The 16,990-nt window shown below is 44.1% G+C and overlaps 1 protein-coding gene across 3 annotated transcripts in view; it reads left to right on the top strand.

Annotated features, from left to right (window-relative positions):
• Positions 1-9,347: 9,347 nt before the first annotated feature.
• Positions 9,348-16,990, top strand: part of UBE4B (ubiquitination factor E4B) — a 121,518-nt gene continuing 113,875 nt past the window's right edge. For 2 of the 3 annotated variants that reach the window (XM_079142873.1, XM_079142874.1), the window contains exon 1: positions 9,348-10,085. In XM_079142873.1, the coding sequence (XP_078998999.1) occupies positions 10,062-10,085 (24 nt within the window). In that variant the 5' untranslated portion in view covers positions 9,348-10,061. The remainder of the gene's footprint in view (positions 10,086-16,990) is intronic. The other variant, XM_079142875.1, reaches the window with a different exon arrangement.

Genomic DNA, 16,990 nt, shown 5'->3' on the forward strand with positions numbered 1-16,990 from the left:
TTTTAAAGTATGGGGGAAAATATGCATGTGTACACACACACACACACACACACACACACAATTTAGTGGTGCTGGGGATCCAACCCAGGGTTTTGAACATGCTAGGCATGCATTCTACCACTGAGCTACACTCCTACCACCCAAATGTGGGCAGTATTGATATCAGGTGAGATCATTGAAGGAGGGTTATTGGGTAGATTTCCTTTAAAATACCTGCCTGCTTTTAGTCAGTTTGAAGCTTTGTCCTCCAAACCAAAAGTAATCATCTTTTCCTCTGGACTCTTTTAGTACTTTCTTTGAACTTTTATGACGCTTCAGAGTTTCTACCACGTATTGTAGTTGAGTGTGTTTTGTGTCTCCTTGACAATGTCCCTTACAGGCAGGGTCATACCGGGCGTGTCTGGATTCACTAACTCATCTTCGCATCTCGCACAGGGCTCTGTCCACTACGGTGTTCGATAAGTGGTTGGCAAATGCGAGAATAGACAGGAGACCGAGTGAGCAGCACTGCTTCATTTCCTGGCTTTGGCAAGCACATTTGCTGAGAGCAGCACACCACCTACCATTAGGTGTAGCTGTGCAATCCTAGGAAATATCACGCCCCAAGCACGAGGAATTCTGAATCTAAGCCCAAGTAAGGATCAGCCTAGGTGCGTTTCAAACAATGCCATTCAGAGGTTTTCACTCAACCACACTACCTCTGGTCACAGCCAGATGCCATGTGGTTGTCACACATGCTTGTCATGCGAGGCCTCTGGCTATAACCAGGCTGGACGCCTCCTACCACAGCAGCAATTTCTTTTGAGCACACTGCTTGTTCCATGCAATAAGGATAAAAACCTACAAAATTGCTAGCACCAAATCCACAGCAACGACAAACCAGATCTAGTCCACAATAACCTTAAGAACATTTTTTTTTTCAAGAGGAAATACCCTTTATCCAATTTTTAAGATAAAAGATACAGCTTTTAGGAAGCAGAGCATTTAGATAATGTATAGAATCCAGCCAATAATGTATAGAATCCAACAGTAATGCTCTCATTAATTCTACTTTCCCCCTAAATCTTCAATTTTAACCTCTCTTTTATGAAATCTCAAACATACAAAATGTGCTATAGTTTCTCCCATATATTTATGTATAATGCTGAGGATTGAATCCAGGGCTTTGCACATGCCAGGGAAGAACTCCATCACTGAACGCCATCCCCAGCCATTTATTTACTTAATTTTAAGACAAGATCTTGCTAAATTGCCCAGCTTGGCCTCAAACTTGGCAATCCTCCTGCCTCAGTCTCCTGAATCACTGTGATTACAGGTGTGCACCACCACACCCAGCTATTTCTCCCAATCTCTTTTCTGGGGGTGGGTACTGGGGATTGAACCCAGGGGCACTTTACCACTAAGCAACATCTCCAGACCTTTTTTTTTTTTTTTTTAGAATTTTAAAAAATGTTTTATTAGTGAATTAAAGTTATGCATATACATAGTGTGGTTCATTTAACATAACCATACATTCATGGAATGTAATTTGCTCCATTTCAATTCCTAGTACTTCCTTTTTCCCTCACTTTCTCCCTCCCCCATTCCTTTTCCTCTACTTTACTTATCTCCTTTCTATTTTTCCCCCTCATTTTGCTATAGCTTCTGTATATGAGAGAAAACATCCAATCCTTGATTTTGTGAGTCTGTTTTATTTCACTCAGCATGATGTTATCCAGTTCCATCCATTTGCCAGAAAATTCCATAATTTCATTCTTTTTTTTTCTTCCCCCCACCCCTCCCACCCCTCTTTTCCCTCTATACAGTCCCTCCTTCCTCCATTCTTGCCTCCCCCAAGAGTCATCATCCACTTATCAGCGAGATCATTCGTCCTTTGGATTTTTGAGATTGACTTATCTCACTTAGCATGATATTCTCCAATTTCATCCATTTGCCTGCAAATGGCATAATTTTATTATCCTTTATAGCTGAGTAATATTCCATTGTATATATATATACCACAGTTTCTTTATCCATTCATCAATTGAAGGACATCTAGGTTGGTTCCACAGTCTGGCTATTGTGAATTGAGCAGCTATGAACATTGATGTGGCTGTATCTCTGTAGTATGCTGATTTTAAGTCCTTTGGGTATAGGCTGAGGAGTGGGATAGATGGGTCAAATGGTGGGTCCATTCCAAGTTTTCTAAGGAATCTCCACACTGCTTTCCAGAGTGGCTGCACTAATTTGCAGCCCCACCAGCAACGTATGAGTGTACCTTTTTCCCCACATCCTCGCCAACACGTATCATTGCTTGTATTTTTGATAATCGCCATTCTAATTGGGGTGAGATGGAATCTTAGGGTAGTTTTGATTTGCATTTCTCTTATTACTAAAGATGTTGAATATTTTTTCATATGTTTGTTGATTGCTTGTAGATCTGTGAAGTGTCTGTTCATATCCTTAGCCCATTCGTTGATTGGATTATTTGTATTCTTCATGTAGAGTTTTTTGAATTCTTTATATATTCTGGAAATTAGTGCTCTATCTGAAGTATGAGTGGCAAAGATTTTCTTACACTCTGTAGGCTCTCTCTTTGCATTGCTGATAGTTTCCTTTGCTGAGAGAAAGCTATTTAGTTTAAATCTGTCCCAGTTATTGATTCTTGCTTTTATTTCTTGTGCTATGGGAGTCCTGCTAAGGAAGTCTGATCCTAAGCCAACAAGTTGAAGATTTGGACCTACTTTTTCTTCTATAAGCTGCAGGGTCTCTGGTCTGATTTCAAGGTCCTTGATCCATTGTGAGTTGAGTTTTGTGCAGGGTGAGAGATAGGGGTTTAGTTTCATTCTGTTGCATATGGAGTTCCAGTTTTCCCAGCACCATTTGTTGAAGAGGCTATCTTTTCTCCATTGCATATTTTTGGCACCTTTGTCTAGTATGAGAAAATTGTATTTATTTGGGTTTGTGTCCGTGTCCTCTATTTTGTGCCATTGATCTAACTGTCTATTTTGGTGCCAGTACCATGCCGTTTTTGTTACTATTGATTTGTAGTATAGTTAAAGTTCTGGTATTGCGATACCCCCTGCTTCATTCTTCCTGCTAAGGATTGCTTTAGCTATTCTGGGTTTCTTATTCTTCCAGATGAATTTCATGATTGCTTGCTCTATTTCTCTAAGGTACATCATTGGGATTTTAATTGGAATTGCATTGTATCCGTATAGCACTTTTGGTAGTATGGCCATTTTGACAATATTAATTCTGCCTATCCAAGAACATGGGAGATCTTTTCATCTTCTAAGGTCTTCCTCAATTTCTTTCTTCAATGTTTCATAGTTTTCATTGTACAGATCTTTTACCTCTTTGGTTAGATTGATTCCCAAGTATTTTATTTTTTTTAAGGCTATTGCAAATGGAGTTGTTTTCCTCATTTCCCTTTTAGCTGTTTCATCGCTTGCGTGTAAAAATGCTTTAGATTTATGCGTGTTGATTTTATAACCTGCTATTTTGCTGAATTCGTTGATGAGGTCTAGAAATTTTCTGGAGGAGTTTTTTGGATCCTCAAAATATAGAATCATTTCATCAGCAAATAGTGACGGCTTAAGTTACTCTTTTCCTATTCGTATCCCTTTAATTTCTTTAGTCTGTCTAATTGCTCTGGCTAGAGTTTCGAGGACAATGTTGAATGGAAGCGGTGAAAGAGGATATCCCTGTCTTGTTCTGGTTTTTAAAGGGAATGCTTTTAGTTTTTCTCCATGATGAATGATGTTGGCCATGGGCTTAGGATAAATAGCCTTTACAATGTTCAGGTATGTTCCTACTATCCCTTCCAGACCTTTTAATTTTTCCTTTTGAGACAGGGTCTTGCTAAATTGCTGAGGCTGGCCTCAAACTTGCAATCCTCCTGCCTCAGCCACCTGAGTCACTGGGATTGCAGGTGTGAACCACCATACCTGGCTCTTTTTGGGGGGTGGATGGGTACAGGGGCACTTTACCACTGAGCTACATCTCCAGTCCTTTTTATTTTTTATTTTGAGACAGTCTCACTAAGCTGCTTAGGGTTCCAAGTCGCTGGAATTACAGGGGTGTGTGACAGTGCCTGGCTATTTCTCCCAATCTTAAAAATGAAACACTTCAATTCCATTTCTTCCTCTACTATTGATCCCATTTCTCTGCCACATTTGCCACAACACTTCTTGACAGAGCTGCTGATATGTGCACTCTTCTTCAACGCATTCTTATCAGGTTCTGGCCTTTATCACCCCATCAGAACTGTTCCCAAGGTAACCAAAGGAGAACTTGGTGCTGAGTTCCATGAACAATCTCAGGCTTCATCTGACATGACCTGCGGCAGCATAGGAGGCAGCTGACCATCCGCCTTCCGGCACTTTGTTCACCTGACACATGCCACCGTCTTGGTTTTCCTCAGCTCTAATGCCAGTCCTCCATCTCCTGCTGGTAGCTTCTCAGTTTCTAGCTTCTTGCACTGGAGGCCCCACGGATCAGTCCAGAGACCTGGCTGTGATCACTCCTTCGGCGATGTCATCTGTCTCACGATTGTAGACTTCATCTACACACCAAAGATGCCTAATTGTTGTCTCTCTTCCAGACTTCTCTTCTAAATTCTGGATCCAAACTTCCAACTGTCTGCTTGACACCTTTTTTTCAAGGTCTAATGGACATTTGAAACTTCTACGTCCAGAGCTCTCCTCCTTAGCTTCCTACTGTCTGTTCTCCATACTCCAGAGTCCTCTCCTTCCCAGCGAATGGAGACTTCCTCTCCCTCCTAATGGTGACTGTCTCTCTCGAGTCTCTCTATTCCTCTTTTTATTCTCATACTTACTCTACCCTTAAGTTTTGTGGTTCTTCCTTCAAATCATGTCCAGATTCCAACCATGTCTACCTCACTGTTGCCGTTGCTCCCCACCCAAGACTCACTCTCGAATCGTTGTATTTCTCACCTGGAAACAGATCTCTGAGCTGCTTTTCTTCTACTTTTGCTTCCTGTTTTCATCCATCCTGGCTGATAATTTTTTTTTGAGCAATAAAATTGGGCAAATTTTTTTTTTTTTTTTGGTACCAGGGATTGAACACAGGGGCGCTTAACCACTGAGCCACATCCTGAGCCCCCCCCCCATTTTTAAAAATGTATTTTCTTAGTTGGATACAATGCGTTCACTTTATTTTTATGTGGTGCCGAGGATTGAACCTAGTGCCTCACATGTGCTAAGCAAGCACTCTACCACTGAGCTACAACCCCAGCCCTTGTTGAAGATCTTGATGCTTGGTTGTTGCTAAGTGAGGCAAAGACATGGTTTCACATGTTCCAAAGGGGTAATATATTCATATGGAAGAAACTGAGCAAAACAATGTACTAGCTGTGTATCACAAACAGCTCTGAGGCAGCTATTCATGAGGTTGTGGGAAAGCTTCCCCTAAGGAAAATCGTGAAAAGATCACATAGGTTGAAACACAGCTGTAGAGGCAATAAAAAAAAAATGTATTAGAGGGATTCATCTCGTAAAAGAACCTTGAGAAGTAAATTATACTGCCAAAGAAACCTCAAGTCTAATTTTTGTGACTCTACAAAATTATATTATAGTTTTAGAAAGAGTAATTTAGAATTGAGGAAAAATAGAGGAAATATAATACACACATAAGTAGGAAAATCATGCATACATTTCTCAGCTTTAAAATTGAGACATCAATTGGTCGTGTTGCACACCTATAATCCTAATGATTTGGGAGGATGGGGCAGGAGGATTGCAAGTTTAAGGTCAGCCTCAGCAAGGTTCTAAGCAACTTAGAGAAATCTCGTCTCAAAATAAAAAAAAATTTAAAAAGGGTTAATGATAGGCTCAGTGGTTAAGCACCTCTGCGTTTAATCCCTGATACCACCCCCCCACTTGCCCAAATATTTTTTGAGACACCTTGTAAAATGGACTCTAGCTGGGCATGGTGGTGCTGGCAGTAATTCCAGCTACTTGGGAGGCTCAGGCAGGAGAATCCCAAGATCAAGGCCAGCCTGGGTAATTTAGCAGGATCCTGATTCCAAATAAATAAAATGTAAAGGGTTGGAGATGCAGTTCACTGGGAGAGCACTTGCCTAGAATGCATGAGGCCTAGGTTCAATCCCCAGTATTACAAGAAAAAAAATTCAACTCAGAAAAATTCAAATGTCAGAAATCATAGATTACACCACCTATAAACCAGATAGGACATGGAATTAACAGTGAGCAGAATAATGTGGCAAAATAACAACAATATAACTACTCAGCAAACAAATAAGCAATCAATGCTTTTTTCTTTCATTTTTTGAATATCCACTATCTAGTAGATAGTGTATATTTGTAATACACAGTAATTTTTATGCTGGGGTAAGAATTCAGGGAAGGCAAGATTCCTAATAATTTCCTATTTGATTTGAGGCAGGACATCTACCTTTCTCCAACCACAAGTGGGAAGGATACATTATTATGATATTAGAATATTAAATGATTGAATTTACCTTGTAAAAGTGACTCTATTCCACCAAAAGCACAAATGACAAAAAAAAAAAAATGATAAGATGGATGGCATCAAATTAAATTTTTTTACCATCAAAGAAGTGAAAGAAATCCTCAGAATGGGAGAAAATGTATGCAAATCATATATCTGATAAGGGATGGGTCTTCTGGAATATAAAAAAGAGCTCTCACAACTCAAGAATAAGAAGACAAATAAACCAATTAAAAATGAACACAGGATTCAAATATATTCCCAAAGAAGGGAAACCCAAGAAAAGATGCTCAACATCCTTAACCCTTGGGGAAACAGAAACAAAACCATAATGAGAGCCAGGTGTGGTGACCACGCCTGTGATCCTAGGGGTTCTGGAGGCTGAGACAGGAAGATCAGGAGTTCAAAGCCAGCCTCAGCAAAAGTGAGACCCTGTCTCTAAATGAAATACAAAAATAGGGCTGGAGATGAGGCTCAGTGGTTGAGTGTCCCTGAGTTCAATCACCGGCATCCTCCCCTAAACAAACAAAAGCCCACAATGAGGTATCATTTCAATCTTCTAATATGGCTATACTTTTAAAAAGACAAAAATTGGTATAAAGTGTGGATAAGGTGGAATGCTCACATTGCTGGCGAAAATGTAAGAGGATACACTGGGTTGGAAAAGTCTGAAAGTTCCTCAGAAAGTTTACAACCCAGTAATTCCTCTTCTATGTGTATGCCCGAGAGAGACCAAGACACACAAACACTCCTAAGGGTAATTTTATCGAGATAGCATGATTCAGAATAGCCCAAAGGTAGAAGTGATCTCAGAGTCCATTAAGAAGAAAATGTGTTTTAGCCATACATACAATGGGACATTGTCTGGCATTAAAGGACTGAAATACTGGTCAGCAACCAGAAACTGTATGTACTGCCCGCAACTGACAGTTGAGGCAGGAGGATTGCAAACTTGAGGCCAACCTGTGTAATTTAGCAACTCTGTTTAAAAATAAAAGGGGCTGGGGATGTGGCTCAGTGGTAGAGCACCCCTGGGCTCAATCCATAGTAAGGAGGGGAAAAACAAACAAACAAACAAAAAAAAAAAACCAAAACAACACTCACTACAAGGTACTGGGAACTGAACCCAGGGCACTTAACCACTGAGCCACATCCCCTGCCCTTTTTTACATTTTATTTAGAGGCAGGGTCTTGCTGATTTGCTTAGGGCCTCACTAAGTTGCTGAGCCGCTGGGTTTAAGGCCTTCCACTGCGCCTGATGTTACCACATGGATGAGCCTTAAAAACAGACCAGACACAAAAAATCACATGGTCTGATTTTCTTGATGTGAAACGTCCAGAATAGGAAACTCCACAGAGACAGAAGGTAGATTAGTGGTTGGAGATGAGGGGGAAATGAAGAGGGGCTGTTAATGTGTTAGGGGGAGGGTTTCTCTTGGGGTGATGAAATGTTCTGGAATTAGAGAGCAAGGACGGTTGAACAACTCTGTGAATCCTAAAACGACCGTACTTTATTTTTTTAAATTTGAGACAGGTTCTTGCTGAATTGCTGAGGCTGGCCAGCACTTTGCTCCTCCTGCCTCTGCCTCTGTACACTTTAAAAGGGGGCAGGAGATTATAGGGCAATAATGAAGTTTTAAAAGAGAAGTGAATGCATTCAAGACTACATCAACAGGAGTCAAGTTTGGCTACACAGATTCCTTTCCTGGAAAGCGGGTAACACGCAGAACCAGTGGTTATTTAACTTTACTCATAAGTTCCTTACAGATCTAATAGGTTCCTATTTTAAGCCTGTAACAAGTAAACTGTAACTCTTTTAATTCTGAAATGGAACCTTTGAGATTATGGTTTAGTGAACCTTCTAATACAATATATTCTTTGTGGCAAAGTCTGGGTTTCACGGTACTGTTACTTTGACTTTGACAGCTCAATTTAGATTTGTATGTTACATACTATTTATGTCCTTAGGCGGGTGAGGCTGTTTAAAAAGAATTAATTATTCAAGCGTTGGTACTGGGGTTGAGCCCCGGGCGTTTAAGCTCTGAGCCACATCCCCCGCCCCCGCTTTTTTTTTTTTTTTTTTTTTGGAGACAGGATCTAAATTGCTTAGGGCCTCGCTAAATCGCTGAGGCTGGCCTCGAATCTGTGATCCTTCTGCCTCTGAGTGGCCACTGCGCCCTGAGGCTATTTTTTAAACGTCTTTCTTGCCGAGATTGTTCACACTTCGCAGTTCTTCGGGTCTCTCATTTATTTCAAATTTAGCAAACCTTTAACACTTAAAAAAAAAGTGTCTCCAAAAGGCCAAAGCAGAACAACAGTAATGAAGTTCTTGCGACTTTTCCTCCGCTGCGCTTGCCTGGGGAGTGGGGAGTGCAGCCAGGGGCTCTGCGGCACCGGAGCTCTCCGCGGGAAGGCGTCGTCTTACGTTCCCCTTCTCCGCTGCGCGGCCCGCGCCAGCGTCCCGGCGGCGGTGGGTTTCCGCGCTCCACGTCACTAAGCCTCAGGCGCCTGGGAACAGCCCAGGAGCCGCGGGAACCCGCGCTGCGGGCGGGCGGGCGAGCGCCCCCTGCAGGCGCATCTCCGTAGCGCGCACGCGGGCACCGGCCCCTCTCTTTTCAGCCTACCTGCGTCGACCGCGCCCGCCGCCCCCGCGCGGTCACCACGGCAACGCCCCGCCCCGGCCCGGCCCGGCCCCGCCCGGCCCGCCCCCCGCCCGCCCGCAGCCTCTCTCGCCCCTCCCCCCGCCGGGTGCTGCTGCGGGGGAGGGGCGGGGAGAGGACGCAGGCGAGAGGAAATCGGCGGCGCGACGCCCGCGGCCTATTGGCTGCCGCGTCCTGGAGTCACAAGCCCCGCCTCCCTGGCGGGGTCACGTGATCCCTTTCAAAGATGGCCGCCCTGTTGTTTTGATGAATAATACTTGGTGGGGCGAGGGGGTAAGAGTAGGGGTGGAGGGGTAGGAGGATTTACGCTTCCAGCGAGAGCACCGCCAGTCCCATCCTCCCCCTCCCCCCTGCCCAGGCTCCAGCGTGGAGGAGGGGCGTGTCTGGCCTGCTTTTAGAGAGGAGGGGCTTCCCTGTACAGTGCTGGGCTCTGCCAGGGCGGCTGTGGGGTCGCCTTACCTCGGGCGTCCACCCTACAGGCGAGCAGTTCCCGCCAGGGGCAAAGGGATAGGAAGGAGGGCAGGAGCTGCTGGAGAAAACGCAGCGGCCGCGCCGCCACAGCAAGACACATCACGCTGGGGGCACGAGACGAGCCGGAGACCGCGCTGCCTGCTCTGGGTAACCTGGGAAGCAGAGGGTAGTGAGTAGCGACTTAAGATAACCCCATAACAGCAGCCCCGGCGGCCGGCGGAGGTTGCTCTGGGCACGAGCAGCTGTAGGAGTCTGGGGCGACCGGAGCGACCGAAGCCAAGGCAGACCAGTGCCTCGTGTTCTTATTTTTTTAACCTCTGACTATGCAATTCTGAAACCTCCCCCATTCGGGGGACCAGACAGCCTGCTAGACACCTTCTACCCTCCTTCCTCTCGCCCTGGTCTCGAGAACAGAAGGATCTCTCCCTAACGCCTTTCACCATTAAGAGGAAAGCGATGGAGGAGCTGAGCGCTGATGAGGTGAGGAGGTTGGGGGACACCTTGAGGGATTAGTTGGCAACTCTTTGGCGCTTTGGACAGGGATGATATTGCGCCAGCACTGCCGGGCTTTTGGGCTTGGGGAAAGAAAGGGAGATGACATGTTCCAAGAATAAAATTTCTCCTGGAGAGGGTCTCAGGTTTTATTCTCTTGTCTTCTTTCTTCATTCGGAACTCCGCTTGCTTCTCGAGCGTTCTTTTTAGGGTCTGAAGAAGAGCGCATCTTGGGGTGTTCATTCTTATGGGTTTTCTAAAACGAAGAACTAGATTTAAATCAGGATAAATTATGTGTGTCCTCAGGGATTTAAATAATAGTTTGGATGGCATCAGAGTGTTTGGTGGGTGTATGTTTTTAAAGGCAGTATTTGAAATTCCAAATATGTGTGGCCATGTCATTGTATGAGTTGAGTAAACATACCTTATGTTTGGAAGGTGGCTTACAGACAGATTCCATGCTATTTGGTAAAATATGTATCTTCTCAGTAGTTTAGAGGATTCCAGTTAAATTCTAGTAATTTTACGGACCACTAATGACTTCTGGAAATTTTCTCGTTCATTATACCTTTTCCTAGTTTTTTCCCTTTTCAAAGTTGTGTTTGGCTGTAGCAGAGACTGAACAAGAAGCAAATGACTTTGTAAACTCTCCCGTTTTCATTTTGAAAGGAATCATACAGATTCCTTTCTTAATGTTGTAAGGATTGTTTAGAAAGAGTGTTGTAAAAATAGTGGCAGTTGGGGGTACAAGGAATTTCCTGTGATTCTACTGCCTTTTCACAAATTGGGAGCTTCCTTTTCCGTACTCCTGCTGGCTGGGCCCTCAGCCTACCTCCCCATTTCTTCCTCTGGTTCATATAAACTTCCCAGCATTATTAAGAAAGTAGTCATCTATCAGGTAGGTTCTTTCTGTAAGACTCCCATCCTCCACTTTATTATTTTTATTTTTTTATTTTTTGCAGTGCTGGGGATTGAACCCAGGGCTTTGTGCTCGCAAGGCCCAACTGAGCTATATTCCCAGCCCACCCCATGCTCCACTTTTAAGCTGCAGAGTAGTCAGTGTGTTTTTGTAGTCACTAAAATTCTCCAGAGATAAAGCATGCAAGTAGTGGGTTTTAAGAAGGGTCAGGTAGGGAAGGAAGCAAATAATTTCATTGATTGTAATACTTGGTTGTTTGGAAGTCAGGATTGTTCATTCTGTTCCTGAATTTGTTTTCCCCAATAAACATCGGGAATGTAATCTTAAAATAGAAGAATATTGAACAGTTTCACTCAGGGATTATGAAGAGACCTGCTTAGAGGCACGTTGTTTTATGTAGTTTTGAAAAATGTCACTCCCCCCTTTTTTTCTTTCATATTGATTCTGATGGGCAGTTTCTCTTCAGGCAGAGTCTGTTATTCAGTAGTCCTTTATTTCCCAAAATTACTTTTTTTGCTTTATGATCTCTAAATAAACCCCTTGTTGAGAGACTTTTACATATTTGAGTTTTCACTAAGGAATTTTCAAACCAGTAAAGCATACAGACCAATAAAGGATACTGTATAATCTGAAATGTGTCTCTTCACTTTACCCAGCCCTTGAGGAAGGTGTAACTTTTTTTGTGACCATATGAGGAACACATGTAACATTTGGAAGAAATAGAAGAAACTTTTCAAGGTCAACAGAATATTGAAATGAATGTGAAAAATTAAATTATCTTCTACAAATTAGTTGACCTGAACACAAAGGGACAGTTCAATAAATGGTCATTTTACTCCTAATAGAATCTAGAACAGAGAACTTTTTTGGAACTATTTCATTGAAGTTTTTATTTATTTATTTATTTTTAAATTCAGTTTCTTGAAGCTTTTGCATTTGCTTTGTTCTATTGGTGGAAACTTTGTTGTGTTGCAGATATGATAGGTGACAATTTGTTTAAAAAATAATATATTTATGTTATTGAAAGTTCAAGTGTAAAAGAAAGTTCAAGTGTACGTGTCAGGATTTAAACAGGCATGAAAGTGATTTCTCACTTTAAATGAGGAAATTAGGTAAGGCAGAGTTTCATATTGTAATAAAATGAAATTTTATACACTCCATGTAAAATAAGGACTGGTAAAACCAGACCAGTCACTTGAGAAGTTTTGACATGGGCCCTTTTTGGTCCCATTCTCAGATCACTTTGAATTTTTGCGCCCCCGTTTTTTTTTTTTGCCTCTCTTGCCTTATAGTAGAGTTCTGTAACTTCATTGTTACTTGTTATTTATGTATTCCCTTAGTGAGTTTATTGCGCCATAGAGCAGATCTATGACTAAGTTCATTCTCTTGGAACCTGCATTCCAAGGCATCATTATTTATATTAGATTCATTCTATATCCTCCTGGTTTTCATATACCAAGATGCTGCTGTGAGTTGGGCAGGTATTTGAAACTGCCTTTCAGCAGTGGTGAAGAGCTTGCATTAAAATTAAAATCATTTTTTCTTTCTTTCTTTTTCTTTTTTTTGCTAAATATTCTTTTTTGACCTACTTCATCTGCAAGATGGCTGGCTGGGATTCAGGGTGTGGTCAAGGTTTTGGAAGAGTGGTGTTCCCAAACGCAGAATATGTGACCTTGGACTTTTTGGCAGTATTGTGTAAGTGGAAAAGGTTTGACATTTATTAGCAGCCACGGAAGTCTGCTCTGTGCCCGGCATGCTACAGCCGTGTCTCACCTGATAGCACAGTTGCGCGGTCCTATTTGCTTATTTTACAGGCAAGGAAACTGCGATTTAGGTTAATTAACTTACCCATAGTGACCCTAGTGGCTTAGAAGGGACAGGATTAGATTTCAAGCCTAGGACTCCTGGTTCTCCCTCTTAATACATTTTACTGCTTAACAGCTGGCCATAAATTCACCACAGCCTCTATATCAATATCCTGCTACCACTGACCCACTCTGCGTGGCACGGATAGCTCTTCTATTAGGTAGTGTTTTGCATGAAGGCATTACTGATTCAAGCAGATCTTTTTGGAATTGGCTCCCCTCCTCCGCCCCCTGCCTTAGATGCTTCACTTCACAAGCATTTAAGGAAATTATAGTTTAATTGGGTTGGAGGAGATAGGTAGGGATCTAAAAATTACAATATAATGCCAAGTGCTATTACGGGAGGTATGCATAAGACACTAAGAAGAGTAAGGGACCCCTCGGTGGGGCAGTGTCTTAGTGAAGACTTTGGAGGAAAAAGTGGTATGTACACTGAGCGATAGTTGTCCCCCGAAAGGGTCCTGGGAACTGACTGTGGGCCTGGAGGTAGGGCAAGCAGCCAGGGAGTTTACAGGAGTGGCAGGCTCCGTAAGGCTGTAAGAAGCCTTTGCAGGATTTTAAGGGATGAGGAAAATGACTGCTAAGGGTGAAAGAGGATTGTGGGACAGTGGCTGCGGACTAGAGGTGGAGTTAGGAGGCTCTTGTTGCTCCCCAGGAGAAAGAGGGTGGGGTCCCCTGAACTGAGGCACTGGTGGTGGGAATGGAGACACCAGGAGTATGGAGGATCTGCGAATCCAGTTTCAACGTTGAGAAGAGAAAGGGAGAAGGGTGAATTGAGATTGGATAAGGAGTTCCAGACCTGGAGCAGATTAGGGAGGAAGCAGATGAGTTTTGTTTTGGATCATTAAAAAGAGGAGTGAGTCTCATTTTAGCCATTCTATTCTGAAGTCCCCACTCCTTTAATCTCTTCTGTCTCCTGAAAGTGAGTTTAGGCCTGAGGACCTAAACTCACTTTCCCCCAGTATAGTAGACCAGGTTACCTGCATTTTACAGGTTTTACAACCAGGGTTTGTCTTCTTCGACAGTGTAGGAGCTGGGTGTAGCCTCCAGGGCCCCTTTCCTACTCCTTTTTTTTTTTTTTTTTTTTAATATTGGGGATTGAACCAGGGGCTCTTTACCATTGGGCTACATTTCCAACCCTTTTTATTTTTTTGTTTTGAGACAGGGCCTTGCTGAGTTGCTGAGGCTGGTCCCAAACCTGAATCCTTCCGCCTCTGTCTCCCAAATTGATGGGATTACAGGCATGGGCCATGGAACGGACTCCTTTGTTCATTTTAGGTGACAGGAAATGATAATACAGATGTTAGCTGACACATAAGCACTTAATGTGCTTAGCAGAATGGGTGTTACTGTCCCCATTTTACAGATAAGAAAGCTGAGGCTAATGAAATTAAGTGGCTTGCTGGAAGGCACTGGTCTGCTCAGTGGTGGAACCTGGGTTGTAATCCAGAGTCTGGCTGTGAAGTTTCCAAGTTCCTCACTAAACCTTTTCCTAAACAGCAATAGCCTGAGCAGGGTGGATGGGAGGCGAAGCTGGCGTGTGTTTACTCTCCAGTTAGGACTCCGTGGAGCACATGGCAGAGCCCTGAGGTCTGAAGTGGAGGGCGGAAGGCAGAAAGGCTCCTGGGCCCTGCAGAGCACATCTTCTCAGAGGCACTTCTGTGCAGCTTAGCAGGGACACTGTCTGCAAGCAGTGCCCTCAAGGATACTTTCTTTTTTCGGGGCGGGGGAGTGGCTGGGAATTGAAACCAGGGGTGCTTTACCACTGAGTCACATTCCCAGCCTTTTAAATCTGTTTGAGCCTGGGTCCCTGGGACCACAGGCCTTGCCCCCAGCTTGGCACCCTCACAGATGTTTGCAGGTTGCTCGCCGCTGTCTGTTGGACACGTGGGCACCTCTGATGGCGCTGCTTCCCATTGGGAGGAGGCAGGCCATAAACACACAGCAGATGTCGTCGGTGATGAGGGAATAAAGCTGCCCTGAAGGGATGGAGGACAACGGGGTGTGTGGTGTGTGTAGTGACTGGTTTTGGTGTTTTTGAAATGGGGTTTCATGTTGCCAGACTGGTCTTGATTCCTGAGCCCAAGTAACCTCCAGCCTCAGCCTCCCCAGCAGCTGGAATTCTGGGCGCCCATCACTACTCCCAGTTTAGGAGGTGACTTCTTCTTCTTCTTCTTTTTTTTTTTTTTTTACTCGGGATGGAATCTGGGCCCTGCAAGGGCTAGACAAGTGCTGTGCTGCTGAGCTCCATGCTCAGGAAGTAGCTTTGGAGAAGAATTCAAGGGATGGTAGGGAACTGTCTGGGGGAAGAATGTTTCTAGGTACAGGGAAGAGCCGGTAGTACGGACCTTGAGGTGGACGCATTCTGAACCTGCTCCAAGACCAGGAGGAGGCCAGGAGAGCTTGGGGTTTGTTGTCAGGTGCACAGTGGCAGGACAAGAAGTCATCTGTCCGGTCAGCCAGAAGTCACAGTTCTCCCTGTTTCAGTTGATTCCAAGGTCTCTCTCCTGCCCTTTTCTTCACATTCAGTACCTTTGAAAGTGGGTTACTTCTTATGGCTGGTGTAATTACTGTAGGTCAGGTGGGTGTTGTGACATAGTTGACACATTTCCTGATCACGTACAAACATGGTTAGACCTGTCCATATCGTCACCCCTTGGTTGAGTGTGTACCTGTTAAATTTAGTTTCCATTTTAAGTGTCTTAAAAAAAATTACACTTTGATTTAACAATGAAAGCAAATGTTATTTTATATGTAGAGAGGGATGGTGATAGCTGTGGGCTGTCAATGAAGAACATGGTTGGTGGAGAACTGACCATGATTCCGCATTTCATTGTAAGGCAATACCAAGTGTGTCAGGGGCTCCAGAAAGGCAGGTCTGTAGTTTTGGGAAGCCGTGTCACACTGTGGGCCTGAACGCATACTGGCGGAGAGTTGCCCTTCACACCCAGCTGAAGGTCAGAGGCACTGCACAGTGCTCAGAAAGAAATTTCAAAGCAAAAGAGCCTGGTGTGACTGATTACGACTCTGTTCTGGTCTGTTTAGGCATTTTGTTGTGGATTTTTTTTCTTGATGGTATAAGAAATAAAGGCTCAGTTTATAATCTGTGACATCTTATATTTGAAATACAGTATCTGACTGGGTGTGGAGACTCTTGCCTGTAATCCCAGCAGCTCAGGAGGCTGAGGCAGGAGGATTGCAAGTTGGAGGCCAGCCTTGGCAACTTGCAGAAACCCTGTCTCAAAATAAAAAAGGGTAGGAGAATTAGCTCAGTGGGATAGTACCTCTGGGTTCAGTCTCCAGTACCAGCACCCCAACCCCCTGCAAAAAAAGAAATAGAGTATACGCCTAGCATCGTTGTAGACCATGAGGTATATCAGTGAACAAAGCAGACAGAAATCTCTGTCTTTGCAAAGTTTGTATTCTGATATGTTTTAAAAGAATTGTTTTGGCCACTGTGAAGAGACTAGATAAGAGAGTGCACAGAGAAAGGGCTAGGAGGTCATTGCAGAGGTCCCGGTGAGAGGTGATACGGGGGCACCAACCAGGGTTAGTGGTGGGTAAGGTGAGAGAGTCAGATGCTGGCTAGTCAGATGTTTTGTGGGTAGAGTCAGCAGGATTGGGTGATGCGAGGGGCCGGATGTGTGGTGTGAGGGAGTGGAGTCGAGGTGGCTGATGAGTCAGGTTGTATCGGGTTGATCCTTGAACAGAGACCTGAAATAGCTGCTTCAGCCAGACAGATGCTCATTTGCCCCTCAGTAGGAGTCTGGGTGGGAGGCTGTGCTGGAATGGCACTCTGTGCTCCCTAGGGACCAGCCGCTGCCTTCTTAAACCAGCTTCCCTAACGTGGCATCCAGCTTTTGGTCCATGTGTGTCTGCGTTTAGCCAGAGGAGGCCGGAAGCCGGGGTCTGGCTCCACTCTGATGGCGCAGCCGGAAAGTTGCGTGGACTGCCTCTGCTCACCTCTCACTGGCCAGAACCTGTCACCTGGCCGCAGCCGCTAGGAAGGCTGAGAAATAGAAGCTGTGTGTTCACCTGACGTTGGCAAGGGAAGCAGTGTGCCTTCCTTTCCAGACCCTTCCTCCCAAACCTACAACACTGCACCTTCC

The sequence above is a fragment of the Sciurus vulgaris genome (genome assembly GCF_902686455.1).
Source record: "Sciurus vulgaris genome assembly, chromosome: 1".
Classification (NCBI taxonomy): domain Eukaryota; kingdom Metazoa; phylum Chordata; class Mammalia; order Rodentia; family Sciuridae; genus Sciurus; species Sciurus vulgaris.